Source organism: Crinia signifera, chromosome 8 (genome assembly GCF_055691185.1).
Source record: "Crinia signifera chromosome 8, ASM5569118v1, whole genome shotgun sequence".
NCBI classification, from domain to species: Eukaryota; Metazoa; Chordata; class Amphibia; order Anura; family Myobatrachidae; genus Crinia; species Crinia signifera.
The window spans coordinates 64,277,617-64,295,455 of NC_139224.1; the positions used below are offsets into that span (position 1 = coordinate 64,277,617).

A 17,839-nucleotide genomic window follows, 5' to 3' on the forward strand; every position below is an offset into this window, starting at 1 on the left:
AGATCTTATACTATGTATTCAGTAAAGTCTTAAGAAGAAAATTTGCTTAACTGTTTGTGGTATTGGTATTTAAACTGAAATTAACTACCCATGCTCTGTAAAAGAATACATGTAATATCCACCTCATTTTGTTTCTTGAATAAGTTAAGTTATGTCAATTCGTATTATCCCCTTTTGTCCACACTTGAACGATATATTTATTAAGAAATGTATTTTGTAGAAAGTCCTACTACATAATGAAAAGTTAAAATATCTTCGGATGTATTTGAGCTTGTAAAGTTGAACTGCAGTGTTTTTACATGGGGCTGTAAGTAAAAGGGTGCTTTCAGACCTTTCACTTCTCAATCATTGGTGCTGGAAACACTCCCACAGTTGATGGTAATGGTTGTTCTACTCAGCAGCTCATATGAACAGACAGTGTTCAGCTTTGCAGACCTCTATGCCCCTCCCATTTGCTAGAAGAATTGAGGTATAATATCTACGACCGTAGGATACGGTGTGCGAAAAGCCTGACTTTTTGCATATTTCTACTTGCCATCTCAAGATGTGGTGAGCAGGAAAAAAATGTACAAAGTATTCGTGCTCAAATGGAGCAAAAATTGAATTGCTCCACTGGATGCAATGCACCTGAAGAACAACTGAATTCCCCCTTAGATTGTGCTGCCACCTAGCAGCACATACTGGCATTCCCAACCAGCCATGCAATTATTAGAGGATACCAAATCTCTCACTACTTTTTAATTTTATGTGTGTGTATATATATATATATATATATATATATATATATATATATATATATATATATATATATATATATACACACACACACATACACACACACACACACACACACACACACACACACACACACACCCTTGGCCCACTGTCATGCACATTGCACTTTATTTGTTGTGGTGAGATGGAATAAAATAATCTTCACTTCTAAGAAGACCGGTGAGTGTCCTCATCTTCTTTTGAGAGATATATATAATATATATATTTATATTCTATCTCTATATCAGCCTTAATATAAGGGCACGACCGTGATAGAATCTATATCTCTTCCTGAATAAAGTAGACAAGGATCTTACTAACGAGAATGCTATCATGGTTAATAATAATGTACTTTACCACTATAGCAACATAGTATCCTGATATAAGACTATATCAGTAAGAGACTGTCAATGTACTCTGTGTTGTAGTTTTTTTTTTTTTTTTTTTGCTATATTACAGACTAATGACACAAGTGTTCACAATTTTCTTTAGAACAAAGATGAAAAGATGACTGTATCTTGTTGGCTTGCACAGTTATGAACACTCCCTCTTTACAAGGCAGTCTGCTGCCTGCCTTCAGTCGTGTCTCTTTAATGCATCCATATTCAGTTGTTGCTACAGGGAGCTCTCTTGTGGATATGGCTGGAAATATTTCCCGTTTTGTTCAGGCATGGGCCATAGCTGAGCAATATGCCACAGAAATATTTGCATTTCAAGGTTTGTATATACAGATGATGTGGTGGTTTTATCACATTGTTGTTTGTGCTATTTCTGTTTACTATATTTGGATCTTCTTAGGGAAATATGCTTTTGATGCATTGACTGTCTATTCTATGCTTTTTCGGTAAAGAGCAAGTGACACTAGATCAATATGAATTAAATTGAATAATGGATAAGGAACATGAGTTTCTGTATTTTTGTGTGTTGCTTATTTATAAGATTTGCTAAGTCTGTGCTAACATTTATGCCTAAATCCGCTCTATTTGTTCATTAAGTCTGTACTATTGCTAGTATGTACATTTTTCTCATTTGTTTTTAGCCAATACTGAATATATTATTTATATTAATATTGTACCATATACCAAGTGTCCAGTTTCATTTATGCATTTTGTGTTGCTTTTTTATGTTTAAAGCAATGCTTGTTCTTTTTTTCAGTATGAGTATACCATGCTTTTTGTTCAGGCTTGTATAATAAGAAATGTCTTGTCTAAATGGATTGTTTTCATTTCTTGTTGGGAAATGTCCCTTCTACTGTAAATTACTATGAATATTAGAAGTTACATACCTAACTTATATTGAAGCTCCATGTGCCCTTCAAAAGTCAAGGAACACCTTTTAACATTGATAATATCCTTGTAATTTACAGTTGCAAGGTAGCTTATTCAATGCATTCTTGCATGTTTTCCCATTTTCTATTCTCTTTAAATGCTTGGCTTCATTATTTCAAAGCTTTGCTGTTTACTCCTTCATTGCCTTTTGATTCTATTCAAAATTATGTGAATAGTACTGGGAGGGAGCTCCCAGAACTATTTTTATCAGAATGCAACTACCGCCGACTAGTGGTTTTCTGCTTGCACCCATTCTAGCGTTTGAGCAGAAATCTGACAATATGAGGGTGGCGATGTTGTTTTGCACCCTAGCGTGGCGCAAACCGCATCGCCACAGGGCACTTTAGTCGTAAAAAGATGGTACTTGCGACTTAAAACCTGCAAGTACTGGCATTCTCCAACTTACCAGCACGCAGGTAATTAGAATAGACTCGGGAGCACCCTCATGTCACTATTGACACAGTTGAATAGTTTTTACATCATTGTGTTCCTGTGTGTTATATTTCATTTGCGCTACCTAAAAACTGGAAACCTATTTTTCAAATTAAATATATTTTTATTCCATGTATGGGCTGTTTTTTTGTTGTTTTTTTAAGCTCAGGCTTTGGGTGGTTGTTGTTGTTTGCTTGTTTAATTAATTTTATAATTATTTGTTTTAAAGGTTTAAGATGGACACTGCAGAAGAACCTCAAAAAAAAATATTTAAAGCCCGCAAAACAATGAAGGCAAGTGACCGCCAACAGTTGGAAGCTGTGCACAAAGCAAAAGAGGATCTGTTGAAACCTACAGAATTAAAGTTGGTCAATGGAATCCATGAAAATGGTGATTCAGATATGAACTTTGTCCACAATGATTCTGACCCAATGGAGGAGGAGAAAAAGGATTTGAATGGCATCGATATCAACAGTGACTCTCATGATTCTGTGGTGAAACTGTCTGATATTAAGGAAGGTTTAATAAATGATGACAAGACAAATGATTTGGAGTTGCCACTTGATTTTGAACCAACCGATAGTATTACATGTCAAGAAGATGCAAGCAAAATTCTAACTAGTGGGACTGCTGTCCAGGGTTGTTTAACAGACCATGAACAACAACTTGATGAAAAGCCTACTGTTGATGATGAAAGAGAGCAAGAAGACTTGCCTTTACCAGGAAATCTTTCTAGTGATACTGAATTTACAGAGCAACAAACTCTATCCAACATTTTTGAGGAAGACAAAAGTCCTGATGTTCTAGAGCCTATACAAGACATGGAAGATGAGAGTCCTGTGGAAGCTACTGTTGAGGAAGAGTTGGAACATGAACATGAAGATATGGACACGTTTTCCGAGAGTCCTATTGCTAAAGCAGAAAATGAAACAGAAGACCATATCTTTAAAGAGCCTGTTGATACAGAACCTGCAGATTCTGATAATATCGTAGAAAAGGACGAGATTCTGAATGAAGAACATCAGGAAAATGAAACGGATTTTGAAAATTTACAGGACAATGGAATAAAAAATGTTGAGTTTGCTGAAGAAAATAGTTTACCGCAGGATAACCTAGAGGTGAATGGACCAGATGAACCAAATATTTCACCAGATATGGCTGTCACAGAAGCAGAGTACCCTTCTGAGGAAAAAAGGGAAACCTCAGAGACTCGGTCACCACTGCAGGATGTTGGGGAAGAAGCCATATCAAGTAGTATGGAGGTTGACCAAAATGTGAAACCTGAAGAGAACATATCTTCTCCAGGAGAAACGCCTATTGACACTTCTGTTTCAGATCTGCAAACAGTTACTGGGTTAGAAAGTGAGGATACAATGGAAACTGATGAAATTATTCCTATTCTTGAAAAGTTGGCCCCAGTAGAGGATGAGCTTCCTTACTTTGCAAAACCAGATTTGCCCTCTGAAAGTATTGCTGATACAGTGGAAGAGAAAGCTGAACACAATACAACTTCTCCAAGCAAAAATGATATCAGTGAGACTCTACCAAGTGAAGCATTTTTAGTTCTATCTGAGGAGGAAGAACTGTCTGGTGAAAGTACTCCACTGAAAGAAAGCATCTCAAATGAACAAGGTACATTTCTATTGGGGAAGATTTAACTTAAATCTCAGAGTGGGTGTAGTATTTGCCCTATGGTGGTAATGAGCATGAGAGGTTAAAGCTTAATACAGAAGTAAGGGTTTCTTTTTCTAAAAAAAAAAAAAAAAGCCTTTTTAAGCATTTTGGTTTTGAGACCATGCATATTTATAGGTTTATGTCTGACGTTATGTAAAGTCTTGGGCCAGTCATTCTAATGCTGTGAACCAGTGATCACAAAAACCAAACAGAAATTGTGGGTCCCTTGGACCCCTCACTTGAAAAAAAACAAATTCTGGGTCAACAGCATAAAGCCGAATATCCCCTCCTCCCCCCTCCCCCAGAATTGCACATACAGAAGCCTCCTCCTCTCCCCCCACATGGCCTATACCCTGAGCCTATTTTTTTTTTTGTAAGCAAACGTAGATTTGGGCGCCCCTCACTGTGGATCAGTTGGAAGTATCTATTGGCCCACTCACACAAAGCAAGATACGCATATACTAGGAAATACATAATCTGGAAACAGGGAAAGGCCCGCTCCAAATATTTAGGGCATGGCCAAATAATAGTACCAGTTCACATAACACCACACAATAGCACCACTTGGCCACACTGCGCCAGGATTACGCACACAGTTATGCTCATTACACAACATGCCACACCATTATGCCCGTTACACAATATGTCTCACACCACAACGTTATGCCCAGTACATATACCACACGCACCGTAATGCCCCAGTACTCCTGCTTATACATACTGTATGATGCCTTCAGTAATGTCCCTCACACAATGCCCAAAGTAATGCCATTTACGAATAATTCCTCCACATGTGCCACTTAAATTAGCTTCAGTTCACTGCTGCTGCAGCTGATGAAGCCGCCAGACTGGGAATGGAGGAGTGCACAGCACATGCAAGAGAGCTCCAGAAGCAGGCCCTGGGGAGCAGAGCTCCAGCACAGAGCAGCGGGTGGCCCAGGGAGCAATGAGAGCTCCAGTGGCTGGTGGCCCGGGGAGGTGTGCTCCAGCAGCAGGCCGTGGGGAGTGGCCCGGGGATAAGAGCTGTGGCAGCAGCGGTGGGTACCCCGGGGAGCAGAGTTCTGACAGCAGGTTGTGGGGAGCAGCGTTGTTGTGTGGCTCTGCTATGCTCCAGATGAGGGCATAACACAGGACAGCAGCTGCAGCACTCTCCCCACATGGAACCACTGGAGGGAAAACTGTTATCAGTCCCGGGTCTGCAATTAGGGGTAAAATACACACTATAGTGCGTATTTGCGAACCCTGTGTACATACTATGCGATACTCAGCCAACATGGCTATACCTGTCAGACAAGGCCAAAAATTGTGCAGTGCCAGGGTCTTACGGACAGTTCAAACTAGTTGAATATGCTCTTGATATATTGCTATGTCGTTCAGAAAGTGCAGTGTGTACAGATCTTGGTTAAATGTTTTTGTAGTTTGCCGTATACATCTCTCCCTTACGGATGTGTTATATTTAAATCTGCTATGAAATGCCTTCCCTCTGCTTGTCAGCAAAAGGGAACAAATATTTTAGCAACACAGGGGAAAGGAGCGTGTGGCACACAATTTTCCATGGAAGGAACGCCTCAGCATGACTTTCACAGCAACCTGTAACACCAGATGTAGCTATTGAAGTGGCGGTAGTGATAGCAATGTGCCCTCAACTGTTCCAAATATTGGAGTCCCTTTTTTTCACCAGGCACCTGTAGCATCCCACTTCTCTTCACCTGTGACCACTTCTCTTCACCTGCGGTGTGCTTTACCATGTACAAGGAGTGGGCAATCATTTTCTGTATGTGCAGTGCGTGGGTGTAAGACGCAATCTCACTGGTTGTGAACTGTAATCTCTGAATACATTTCTTGTGAAATGGCAAGGCACAGAGCCATATATACGGGATGCGGTCGGAAACCCGACCGCCGCAATGCCGGCACTTTGACCCTCTGTGGGTGTCCACGACACCCAAAGAGGAAGAATAAAATAGTGTGCCGAGTGTAGCGAGCCCGTGGGGGGGGGGCACCCTCTTGTTGGCATTGCGGCGGTCGATATTCCGGTGTCAGTATTTCGACCGCCGGGATTCCGACTGCCGGCATATCATACCGGACCCACATATAAGCAGCACTACACAGACAAAAGAAGTTGTCATGTTCACTTCCTTCATAACGTCGTTACAGAGTTTAACAGAAGCCACTGGAGAACTATGATCTTCTACAAGAGTGATTTGCAACAGCAGAACCGTTTTCTCCAACTGCAAGATGCTCCTGGAAGGCAGCATCATCCCAAACCACTGTGGTTGAGTAGTTTGCTTAATCTTAATGTGGAAGACGGTTCCTGGGAATATGTTAAGGTGGAAGCCTGTGTGACTGTGATCCAGTTAGAGGAGATATGTGTCTAATCCAGATCCTTCAGATGTATATGCCACAAACAGCTTAGATTGGTTATCAATGCCTATTTTCCTATAGATTATAAGCTTGTGAGTAGGGCCTTTACTACCATTTTTACTGTAACTATCCAGTTTGGGGTATCCCTATTTACAATTGTAAAGTGCAATGGAGCTTGTTGCACTATATAAGAAAAAGTTAGTAAATAAATAAATCAATAATTGGGCATGATTTTTGCACACTGGGTGCCTCATCGGCTGACTCGGGAGCAAAAGAAGGCTCAGGGCACTTGGTATAGCAACAGGCTGATGCTGTTTGTTGGTGGCTACTCAAACTGAGGGTACATTTATTAAGCTCGGTGAAGTGATAAAGTGTCTGGTTTTTATCACCGGCCAATCAGCTCCTAACTGTGAAGTTACAGGCTTGGTTTGAAAAATGACAGGTAGGAGCTGATTGGCCAGTGATAAAAACCAGACACACTATCACTTCACCGGGCTTAATAAATTTCTACTCCTATGTCTGGAAATACATTAGAAGCCATAAATCCTGGATCTACAGTGTTAGCCTGCATACCAAATAACAATACTCAGTGGACCCCAATTAGAGGTATGCCACCACAGCTTGCTCTCCCCTGCATGCTGGTACTCAGAGAACCACAGTCGGTTCAGGGCATTAAAACGCCTGCTGACACCTGTAGTTCCACAAGTAAAACAAATATTGCAATAACCACAGAACACGCACACCTACAATCCCATGTTTAAATCCGCATAGAAGTATCTGTGAGAATCTTGTGGTTTGTGGTAAACCACAAGTTCAATTATGTGGTCTGACCTAATTAACCTTCTGGTTTACCACAAACCACATGAGCTCTGTGTGAATGACAGCTCAGCAGAGTTCAGCTAATCAGACAAGGGGGGGGGGGGGTTGTGTGGTCCCCCCCAATCCCCTAGGGATCCCCACCAAAGGCTGACATCTTGGGTGTAATGTCATGGCCGCAGGGACCACTATAAAGGTGCCCCCTGGCTGTGGCATTACCGCTAGGTGGTGGTTGCAAAAATATGGGAGAAACCTACATCTTTTTGTTTTCCATATTCTTTTAACCAAGAGCTCGGTGCTGATTCTTTAAATGCAGGGGAAAACTCTGCATTTTCTTTCCTCTATTTTAAGAACTAGCACCGGCTCAAAGATCCCCCAGGACTGGTTATGCTTACGAGGAGCGACGCAGTCTTCTCTTTTTTTTTTTTTATATTTTGCTCCGTTTAAATTTCCTTAAATTTTACACACATAAGTACTACAGGAATATTACTGATGTATGCTTCTGCAAACTCGGCAGCCAAAAGCATTTCACGGCAGAGTTTGCAAATACGAATAAAGGTAAATTATTGTGTTATAGTGGTGCCTATGGAAAGCCTTTTAAAGTTTATCCAATGGTCTTTTAACTCATACATGTATGTTCTGCTGTGATTTTCATTCAAATTTGAGCAAACGTAATCTTTGAAAAACTGGAATGTCGAATGGACACAAATGATAGTAAATTTTCCCCCTATAACTTGGCTCTTAAACAACAATACATGCTTTTCCGTATCCTAGAAATGTTCTGTGAGGCGCTATGGCCTATAGATGTTCTGTGAGGCACAATCTGTTGTGAAGCCGAGGATAATTTTGTTTTTTATTTTTCCATATTGTAGATACAAATGAAGTTTTTGAAGAACAAACAGTAGAGAAAGACAAAGAACAGAATAAACAGGAAAATGCAGAAGAGCCTCATGTAGAGAAAAGTAAGGTTACTTGTGTTCTCTTCACTTTAATTACTCTACGCCAATCTCGTTGTCTTTCCTATTCACATTAAACAGCCTATTTTACATTGTATTAAGGTTCACTGTATGTTTGCCTCCACAGGTGAGACTTCCCGCCGAAAGCGTTCTAAATCTGAGGATTTAGACAGCCAGAGCTCTAAACGGAGACGGTTTGAGGGTGAAGAATATGAAGCAGAGTTACAGGTTAAGATCACAGCAGGAGATGACTTAAACAAGAAACTGCAGAAAGTAAGTTTTGATAAGCTCTGAAATGTATGATTACAGTTCCCTTAATACATTTTAACACTAAATATTAAAGGTTAATTGGGCCCATACATCTACGGTGTATCTGGGCAATCCCTGACTGCTACACCTAGGGTATCGGGAATTTAAAAAATTCTTAAATTCCAATTTGCCCAATCTCAATGTGGACTTTAAATCATGCTAAATATCCCCTGATGGATTGCTGATCGCTGCCCGCTGATCAGAGGATCAATAGTGCAGGTGTATGGGCCCCTTACAATATCAGTATCAGGGCCATATTCAATTGATATTTGTCATCTCCCATCTAAATCGGTGGGAGATTGCATGGCAATATTCAATTGATGGGGTTTTTTTTGTGCTGATCACACTAATTAAGGTTTGGTTTAGCCATGCACAGCAAAGTGTCCCAATGGGGCCTCCAAAAGGTGACAATTCCGGGCATTTCAGCTCTGTACACCTGGGTGATAAACACAGGGTATCTGCCTCACTCTGCTCATGGCCCCCCATTGCGATCAAGCCTCCTGTACATGATTTCCCGCTCCCCTCTACCCAAACTATCACCTGCGTCCCCAGCTTTTCCTGATGGAAGCGTTCGAAGTCTGAGGATGTAGATGGCCAGATCTCCAAATGGAGGCGGTTTGAGGGTGAAGAATATGAAGCAGAGTTAGAGGTTAAGATCACAGCAGGTGATGACCTAAACAAGAACTTCTAGAAAGTAAGAGTTGATAGGCTCTGGAATAATGCATGATTTATGTATCACAATAAGATGTTTTAATACAAATATGAATATAGTGTATACGCTGGCAAGACATGCATATAGTTGAATCATTCATATGCAGTTGCCATAAAGTATTATTTTTAGACTTTCTCTTTGGGCAATTCACTTGTTTATGTCTCCCGACTAGACAGATGATTAGCCATGCCCAAATGAATGAGTGCCCAGTTCTACTTTGTGGTGGGTACATATCGAAAACTGTGATTATGTGAACGAAGTCACTCAATAGCTATTCAAATGTTTAGATAAAAGAGATGCGAGAATTAAATAATTTACCAGCAGACTTGGGGAAGCATACAGTGCTGCAGCTCAAAGATTGGGAGGACTGAATTGGTATAGTACACCTAAAAAGAGTTGATCACTAGTCTCATTCCTAGCTAGGTGCTGAAGAATACCGTGTATATATTCTGTTTTAACTCCCTACAAGCTTTATTACCATGTAGTTGCTGCCTTGTGAAATTGAGCGTTTTTTTAATAAAATGTTCAACTCCTATTCATGAGCACATTTCTACCAATACTGATGTTCTGACAAGCAGGGGCCTCTTTCTCACTTATAGGCCCCTTTTCATAAACCTTTTATGTAGTCTTATGCTTATACAATTTTGTTTCTACTGCACTTTGTGTCAAAGCATTATGTGTACCTTTCCATCCAGGGAAGGAATAAATGTGTATGTAATCTGGTGGCACTCAGGAACAAACATGGAAACTTCCTAGTCGCTTACAGTATGTGTGTATATATAATATGTGTATATGTAATTATTGTAATACAGAAACGATAATTCTTCTCCTCAGGTGATCCAGAAGCTGTTTGATGAAAAACTTAGTGCCTTGCAGTGTATAGACTTTGACAAAGCAATTGCTGAACTGAAAAGCAGAGTGGAGAAAATAGAGTGTAAAAAACATGAGACTGTTCTCCATTCTATGCAGGTAACATACCGTAGTGTCTGCTATATGTACAACATTCTCTATGTGCATCATGTCCACATTTTTTTTGTATGCAAATTACAGCCTTTATTTCCCATAATCAGGCTAAAATAACCCGGCTGACAAGACGCTTTGGGGCAGCAAAGGAAGACCTGAAAAAGAGACCAGAGGTAATGGTTAGTAGCATGTTACATTTTTGGGTATTTGCCAATTCTTTTTAAGCTCTAACCTGTATTGCACTAAACTTGGGAATACGAATGAAATAGGAGAAAAAAAGGGCAACTTACTGTGTGACTAGATATGTTCAACCTCGCCTAGGCTTAACTGTGGGAGAACCCACGTCCCATTACAAATTTATTGTGTGTAAGCTGCCACAATGATTTGCCGCAGAAAGAATGGGTGGGTGTTGCAGTCGTACCATGCATTCACTCCGTGCGAGTCTGCTATCGCCGGATGTTGCATGGGAGCAGGGTTATCAAGCTGAGTGATATTTTGAGGCTAGATGTATGAAGACAAATCTGTGTGTGTATGTATTATGCATTTGTCTACTAAAGTGCATGTGCTGAAAGTGCAAACACAAGTTCAACTATTGGTTATGGCTGTTAAATCAGTTTACATATACACCATTTTTAAATAGATATATATAGATAGATATTTTATTTATTTTCTCATTTTAATCCGAGGACAAGGGTGGAAACATCCGCTGATCATTTAAGGTGCATACACACTGGGCATGTTGACCCAGATAGAGGTGCAGTGTGAAAGCACCAAACTGAATAATGGGTGACCCGGCTTTAGTGTGAAAGGGTCAGAGCCGGGATCAAAATCCCAGGTTGAACTCAGTTTAGCAATGGGAAAGTGGTTATACAGGTACTGTAATTGGCTATTTAACATTATTCGTCTAAATGTACCTACTGAAACAATTAAACTCTTTTTGGCTTTTTATATGTATTTCTTGCTACATAAGAGTCTAAATTTCAAGCACTTTCCTATAGGTCTCCAATGCTAATATCTCAAGCACAGCTTGGCGCTACACACCATGGTTCTTATTCTTATTGACTTGCAAATGCTGCATCCACGCCCGCAAATGCTGCATCCACTGCAGACATACAAATGGATGTTTTTCATAAACATCCATTCGCAGCCTTGCATGTGGGAACAAAATCATTCGATGTGTCACTGACCATCGAATGATTTTGCAAGCCCTCGTAGATCTGAGGCACCTCGGTGGTGTCTCAGATCTGCAGGAACCCTGGTGCGGGAAGTGGGTGGGAAGCTGACATCCTCGGCCCACTCCTCTGCACCCGCGTCATCGGGGAATCACCATGAGCACTCCTAGCGTGTTCATGGAAATGCCCATGAAACATTGGGTGTTCCCCTTGGCGTATATACCCTGGCCTTCCCCCCACACCCTCCTCCTGAACTGCTGTGTGCAAGCTAGATTATTTGCCATGGCTGCTCACACACAGCGGCTGCACATGCGCATAAATGACTATGAAAAATCAATTCCATGCGAGTACACGCAGAGGAGCGTGGAAATTAGAGTAGCCCCCTATGTCCTTTTTGTAGCTTAATGTGAGGTATGGGTTTAAATGTTGAGGCCCACATACACTTGTCTGACTTGTGGCTCAGACAAGTCGGTCCTGATTTCTCCCGGAGTCCTCCCATCCGATTTGGCACTTGATGTGCCATTTATTTAAAAACTAAAATTTATCGCGTGTAAAAGGACTCCCGGGGGAATTGGAGGGAAATTGGATGCGATACATCACAGTTGCTATTCAGCACCGGCAAAAAGAGGGAAAATGGCCACATGCTAAAAAATTGGGGTAAGCCACTGCTAATATCTGAAAATGTGTGTGTGCTGAGAATTGTTGGTACTTGTTTCCTAGCACGGCGCCCATCGCATACCATTACATAAGGTATGCGATGCTATAATCGGGTAAATGAGCCGGATTGTACAATTAAATATCGCACAGCATCGCAAGCGATGCGATTTTTAATTGTACAACCCTGATGGGTGCTTACAATGTTAAATGCACCCCCATTGTCCATGCCACCCCCACTATCAACGCCAACCCAAAGCGTGGCGAGCGCAGCGGCACGCGTCCTCCAACCTTTTCATACCCCAACTATTCACGTCGGCGTGGTGTTGATTTTAGATAGTGTGGCGAGCGGACACAGAATACATGTTAAGTCATCTGCGTCCCCTCGCGGGGCTCACCACGCTTCGGGCTCGGTGGCACGTCGGCATGGAGTTGATTTTCTAAAGTGTAGCGAGCACAGCGAGGGGACATGGATTATTTTACATGTATTCCGTGTCCCCTCGCGGGGCTCGCCACGCTTCGGGCTCGGTTTATAAACTCAACTCCGACGTGGATAGTGGGGTATGAGAAGGTCGGGGGGAAGCGCTCGCCACTTTTTGGGCTGGTGTGGATAGTGGGGGTTTCAAATGGAGGCATTTGGCAGTATGTAACATGGAGCACTGGCAAATGCCTCCTTTATTGTGCATAAGACGCACTTGTGTCCGCACCCCCTCTTTGTGCAGGAGACGCACGCGTTACCGAACCCCTAACCCTGTCGGCAGGGTTGCTGTAACCTTCCGCAATAGTTACTCAGACATAGAAGCGTATCAGATGCATCTGTGTCTCAGATGCTCCTGCATCTCAGACAGATGGAGCGCGTCTCTGCCAGCGCCCGCATGAGCCGTTGCCCGCTGTGTGAGTGGCGCTCACTAGGCTTGCCAGGGACGCCAGGAACAGAGATGCAGTTCCCGGCAACAATACGGTGAGTAGCTGCCTCACGGGGTCACTACGCTAGGCAGCCGTTGGGCTACGCTGATAACGTAGCTTAGGCTGGCGCCGCGAAACTACGCAAGTAAGGTAGCCATTGGGCTACGCTAATAACGTAGCTTCAAACGTAGCGTAAGCTGCCACCGTGAAACTATACAAGTACCGAAAGGTCAACGTCCATGAAACAGGTAAAGTACCTGGAAGTCTTTCTAGACACTGATCTTTTGGTATTGATATTCACTACGGTAAAAAGAATGAAGTAAATACGGTAGCTTTTTTTTCCGCTGTGATAAAAAAAAAAGTGACTAAATTGTATGAAGGCGATGGGTCTTATGTCGTCAGCACTAAACACTGTACCTTGGTCCAGAGTGGTCTTCAGAGGTGCTTCCTAACCCTGTGGGACATGGACAGCAAAGATTTAACACAAAAAAATTACCTTGTCAGAAAACGCTAAGTTGGTCCTACGATGGTGGTTGAACAATGACAGGATAATGTGAGGAAGAATATTCAGTGTCCCAGAAGATGATAGAGACTACATATGCCAGCTCTTTAGGCTGGGAGGCTACCTGCAGGCAAGAACTGCTGCAAGGTACCTGGCGAAACACTTTTCAGAAGATCCATTCAAACCTAAAGGAAATGAGAGTGGTCTATTTAGCTTGATGAAGGTTTCAGAAGAAACTAAAAAAACAGCTGATCATAATGTCTGAAACAAGGCGGTAGTTTCTTACACAAATCAACAAGGAGCCTCAGTATAATGACGGAGGCAAAATATCTACTGGAAAAGGCAAAACAAAATTTGACCTATTTATGCAGTTTTTATAGCAGGGAATGAAAACAACACGGCAGACTTTCTGAGCAGAGTGGGAACTAAACAATAAGGTTTTCAGAAATATCAAGCAAAAATGAGGAATGGCCACAATACACAACAAGAAGGTACAAACATTTTTTCAAGTTACCGAGACCCCCAAGTGGCATAATTGATGCTCTTTCAGACATATTAGAAACTAGCATGGCATATGTATTTCCTCTGATTCCAAGAGTATTGAGGAAGAGAAGGAAAAAGCTACTGTAATAGCGATACCTCCATACTGGCCAGGAATGGCCTGGTTCCTGGGTCGACAGACCCTGGAAATTGCCAGCAGCTCTGACCTTCTTCTAAAACAAGGAAATTTGTGTGAACCTCAACCAAAGTCATGGAACCTGAGGCCATGGCTGTTATCAGAAATCTAGAAAAAATTCTATTAAGTGCGTAATCGCAACCCTGCTTAAAGCCAGGAAATCTTTGACTTCTGCCACTTTATTATAGAATTTGGAAAAAAATGTCTGCTGGTCCAATGATGGTAAGAGCAACCTAAATGGACTGATTCCCAAGATTCTTGACTTCTTCTTATGGACTTAGATTTATCTTTCAGTTCCCTGAAAGTGCAAATCTCTGCACTAGGTACAATATTGGACACATTGCCAGTAACAAATATGTAATGAAGTTTGTTCAGACATCAAAGAAAGGAAGACAAGTGTTTCTCTTGGCTTTAGCACAATTGAACTTACTTTGGTATTCAGTGTCCTGACCGAACCAATGTTTCAACCCTTGCATGATGTTTGTTTCAAATTTTCTAACTTGGAATGTAGTATTTTTGGTGGCCATCACATCAGCGAGAACAGTGTCAGAACTGTAGGCCCTGTGGGTGGAGCAGCCATTTCTCAACTTTTTTAAGGACAAGGTGGTAATGCGGACAAATCTGCTGTTTCCTCCCAAGGTTGTATCCAGTTTTCATATAAATGAAGAGATTACCTGTCCATCATTCTGTGTGAACTGTAAAAACGAGAAGGAGGTAAAATAAGTTGGATCTTGTAAGAGCTCGTAAGCTTTATGTCAAAAGATCAGCAGCTTTTAGAAAATCTAAGAAGTTATTTGTGCTTATGGAAGGCAAAACCAAAGGTGGTGGTGCATCGAAAGCTACAATCGCAAGGTGGATAAAATCCTGCATTATAGAGACCTAGAAGATTAAAGAAGTAGAACCACCCAAGGGCCTAAAAGCAAACTCTACATGCGCTATGGCAACATCATGGGCAGAGAGAATCTGTCTCCATTGATGAATTATGTAAGGCCGCAGGAATTTAGGTACTTACGTTAGTTACTTTCTTTAAGTATTCTAGAGAAAATGTACACAAGACACAACATTCGACAGAAAAGTCCTTTGTGCTCTTAATTTAAAAAAATATACTTGGTTTAAACTGTGATTAAACTGCTTGGGTATAACCCAGAAGTCTGTGCTGCCATAGGAAAAGGAAAATTACAGATTAGTACAGTTTTTAATATGGTATTCTTTTACTACTCCATGACAGTTTGTTAATTTGGTTATATCTGTACTAATGGAATTTGTTTTATTTGAGCTGGTAAAGTGGAAGACACAGGAGGCAGTGGCAGTGGCCATTATATGCAGTCAGTGTCTTTTCTCTTTCCTGTCTGCTGCCCAATGGGGTGAACATACCCTGAAGTCTGTGCTGCAATATCTGAAAGGCGGGTACTGTGCACAGCTTTACCTAGGTTTACCCTTTCCTATGGGCACTTTTTCACATTCATTGGCAGTGGCCCCAAATTAAAAGTAGAGAATATAATGTTTGTTTCTACCAGAGAAACTAATTTCATATAAATCCGGAGTTCTCTGTATGTATTTTTATGTGTAAAGGTCCATACACACAAGGCGATTATGCCCAGCGTGTATGGACAGTGATGACCGCTGTCCATACACGCTGGGCGGGTTTGAGCAGCTTTCAGCTCAAAATCGCCAGTGTGTATGGGCCTTAAGTTTTTCTTCTGCTTGCTCTTCTTTACTCTTCTTTACTCTACTTTTGTAATTTTGCTCTGTAATTTTATGAACAGGGAATCTGGTTTGCAAGCATGTGAGAATAGTTTCAGAATATTTTGGAAACCCCCCCCCACACACACACACACAAATATGGCAATAAATACTTATTGTTTAAATTTTGGAATCTTTGCCTAAATATTCATACTGTGTGAGAGTGTGAGAGATTTTGATGCCACAGCTTTCTAGTAAATTGCAGATGAAGATGCATGCAGCTAAAAATAAAATCTACAATAATATGAATATTAAGTTTATTTTAAATATGTTTAAGGAAACTGTAAGGAAGTGCATTAGAAAATCTAGCATTTTATACACACCACATGGATGAAGAAACTCATTTTAATATTATTCGGCTGGGATTTAAATGGAATTTTCAGTGTAGTGAAAGTCTGACTGCTTTAAGTCGTAAAAAGTTAGTAAATTAGAATAATTGACAAATTTGTGAAGGTATATTTATACAAGAGCTGATTTATCATCAGTGTTCTAAAATTGTAACTCTGCTTTCTGTATTTGAATAGAATACCACAGTGACCCAGCCAGCATCACCGGGGAAGTCTGCAGCAAGTGATTCTGCTCCAAGTGCAAGCTCTGTGACCTACAGGTGAGCTGGAATGCAGCTTTGCAATCATTTCCTACTCTATAAAATGAAATGTGTTGTACATATACCTTCACAAAGCGCATGTGAAGGTATATTTATAGTACCATTTCTCATGAATCTTTGGGGTACTTGTTTCCTAGCACGGCGCCACCGATTTTAATTGTATGCAATCGGGTTGCAAAAATCGGGCCCATCGCATGCAACCAAATCGCATGCGATGCGATCGACCCGACCGACCCATTTTTTACATTGGAACCAATGTTAAATGGTCCCTGAGACCTGATTTTACATTGGCCCCAATGTTAAATGCCCCCCCCCCCCGACCCCATTTTTCATTGTATGCCCCCCCCCCATTGTTAGCGACCATGATCAACGTGAACCTGAAGCGCAGCGAGCCCGCGAGGGGCGGCGGTACGCGTCCTCCGACCTTTTCATACCCCCACTATCCACATCGGCGTGGAGTTGACTTTATATAATGTGGCAAGCCCAAAGCGTGGCGAGCGGACGCGCATTACTTCACAGGTATTGCGCATCCCCTCGCGGGGCTCGCCACACTATATAAATTCAACTTCACACCGACGTGGATAGTGGGGGTATGAAAAGGTCGGAGGACGCGTACCGCCACCCCTCGTGGGCTCGCTGCGCTCGCCACGCTTCGGGTTGGCGTTCATAGTGGGGTGGCATTAACAATGGGGGGGCATTTGGGCAATTACCCATCAGGGTGGGTATACAATAAAAAATTGGGTATGGGGGGGGCCATTTAACATTAATTCCTATGTAAAATCGGGTCCATTGCATTGGTCGCATTGTATGCCATTATAATGGCATACAAATACAATGGACCCGATTTTACATAGGAAATTAACATTACATACAATGCTTACAATGTAAAATCGCATTGGTCGCATCGCATGCCATTATAATGGCATGCGATGGACCCGGTTTTACATTTGTCGGTAAACCTCAAAAAAAGCCCGAAATCATTGGGTTGGTCGGGTCCCATCACATACCTTAAGTTAAGGTATGCGATGGGACCCGATGGGCGCCGTGCTAGGAAACCAGTACCATCTTTGGTTATATATTTAAAGTGAATAACTTTTCATATATTGGTAGCAAATATCATGATGCCCAACCCTTGTTCCACACCCAACCTTCCCCAAACATTTTTTGAAGTTATTGGTTCATGTTAAGTTTGTGGTACAATTTTTTAAATGGTAAAGGTTATGGCTCAGTGTATGGACGTAAACCAGTGTATAG

The 17,839-nt window shown here is 41.6% G+C and overlaps 1 protein-coding gene across 6 annotated transcripts in view; it reads left to right on the forward strand.

The window, feature by feature from the left end:
- LOC146026166 (activating transcription factor 7-interacting protein 1-like) overlaps positions 1 to 17,839 on the forward strand; it is an 85,948-nt gene that overhangs the window by 49,138 nt on the left and 18,971 nt on the right. For 3 of the 6 annotated variants that reach the window (XM_083156586.1, XM_083156589.1, XM_083156588.1), the window contains exons 2-8: positions 2,764 to 4,166; positions 8,258 to 8,347; positions 8,469 to 8,614; positions 10,197 to 10,331; positions 10,433 to 10,498; positions 14,875 to 14,949; positions 16,503 to 16,585. In XM_083156586.1, coding sequence (XP_083012712.1) covers positions 2,771 to 4,166; positions 8,258 to 8,347; positions 8,469 to 8,614; positions 10,197 to 10,331; positions 10,433 to 10,498; positions 14,875 to 14,949; positions 16,503 to 16,585 — 1,991 coding nt within the window. In that variant the 5' untranslated portion in view covers positions 2,764 to 2,770. Of the gene's footprint in view, positions 1 to 1,266; positions 1,492 to 2,763; positions 4,167 to 8,257; positions 8,348 to 8,468; positions 8,615 to 10,196; positions 10,332 to 10,432; positions 10,505 to 14,874; positions 14,950 to 16,502; positions 16,586 to 17,839 lie in introns of all 6 variants that reach the window. The other 3 variants (XM_083156587.1, XM_083156590.1, XM_083156591.1) reach the window with 3 other exon arrangements.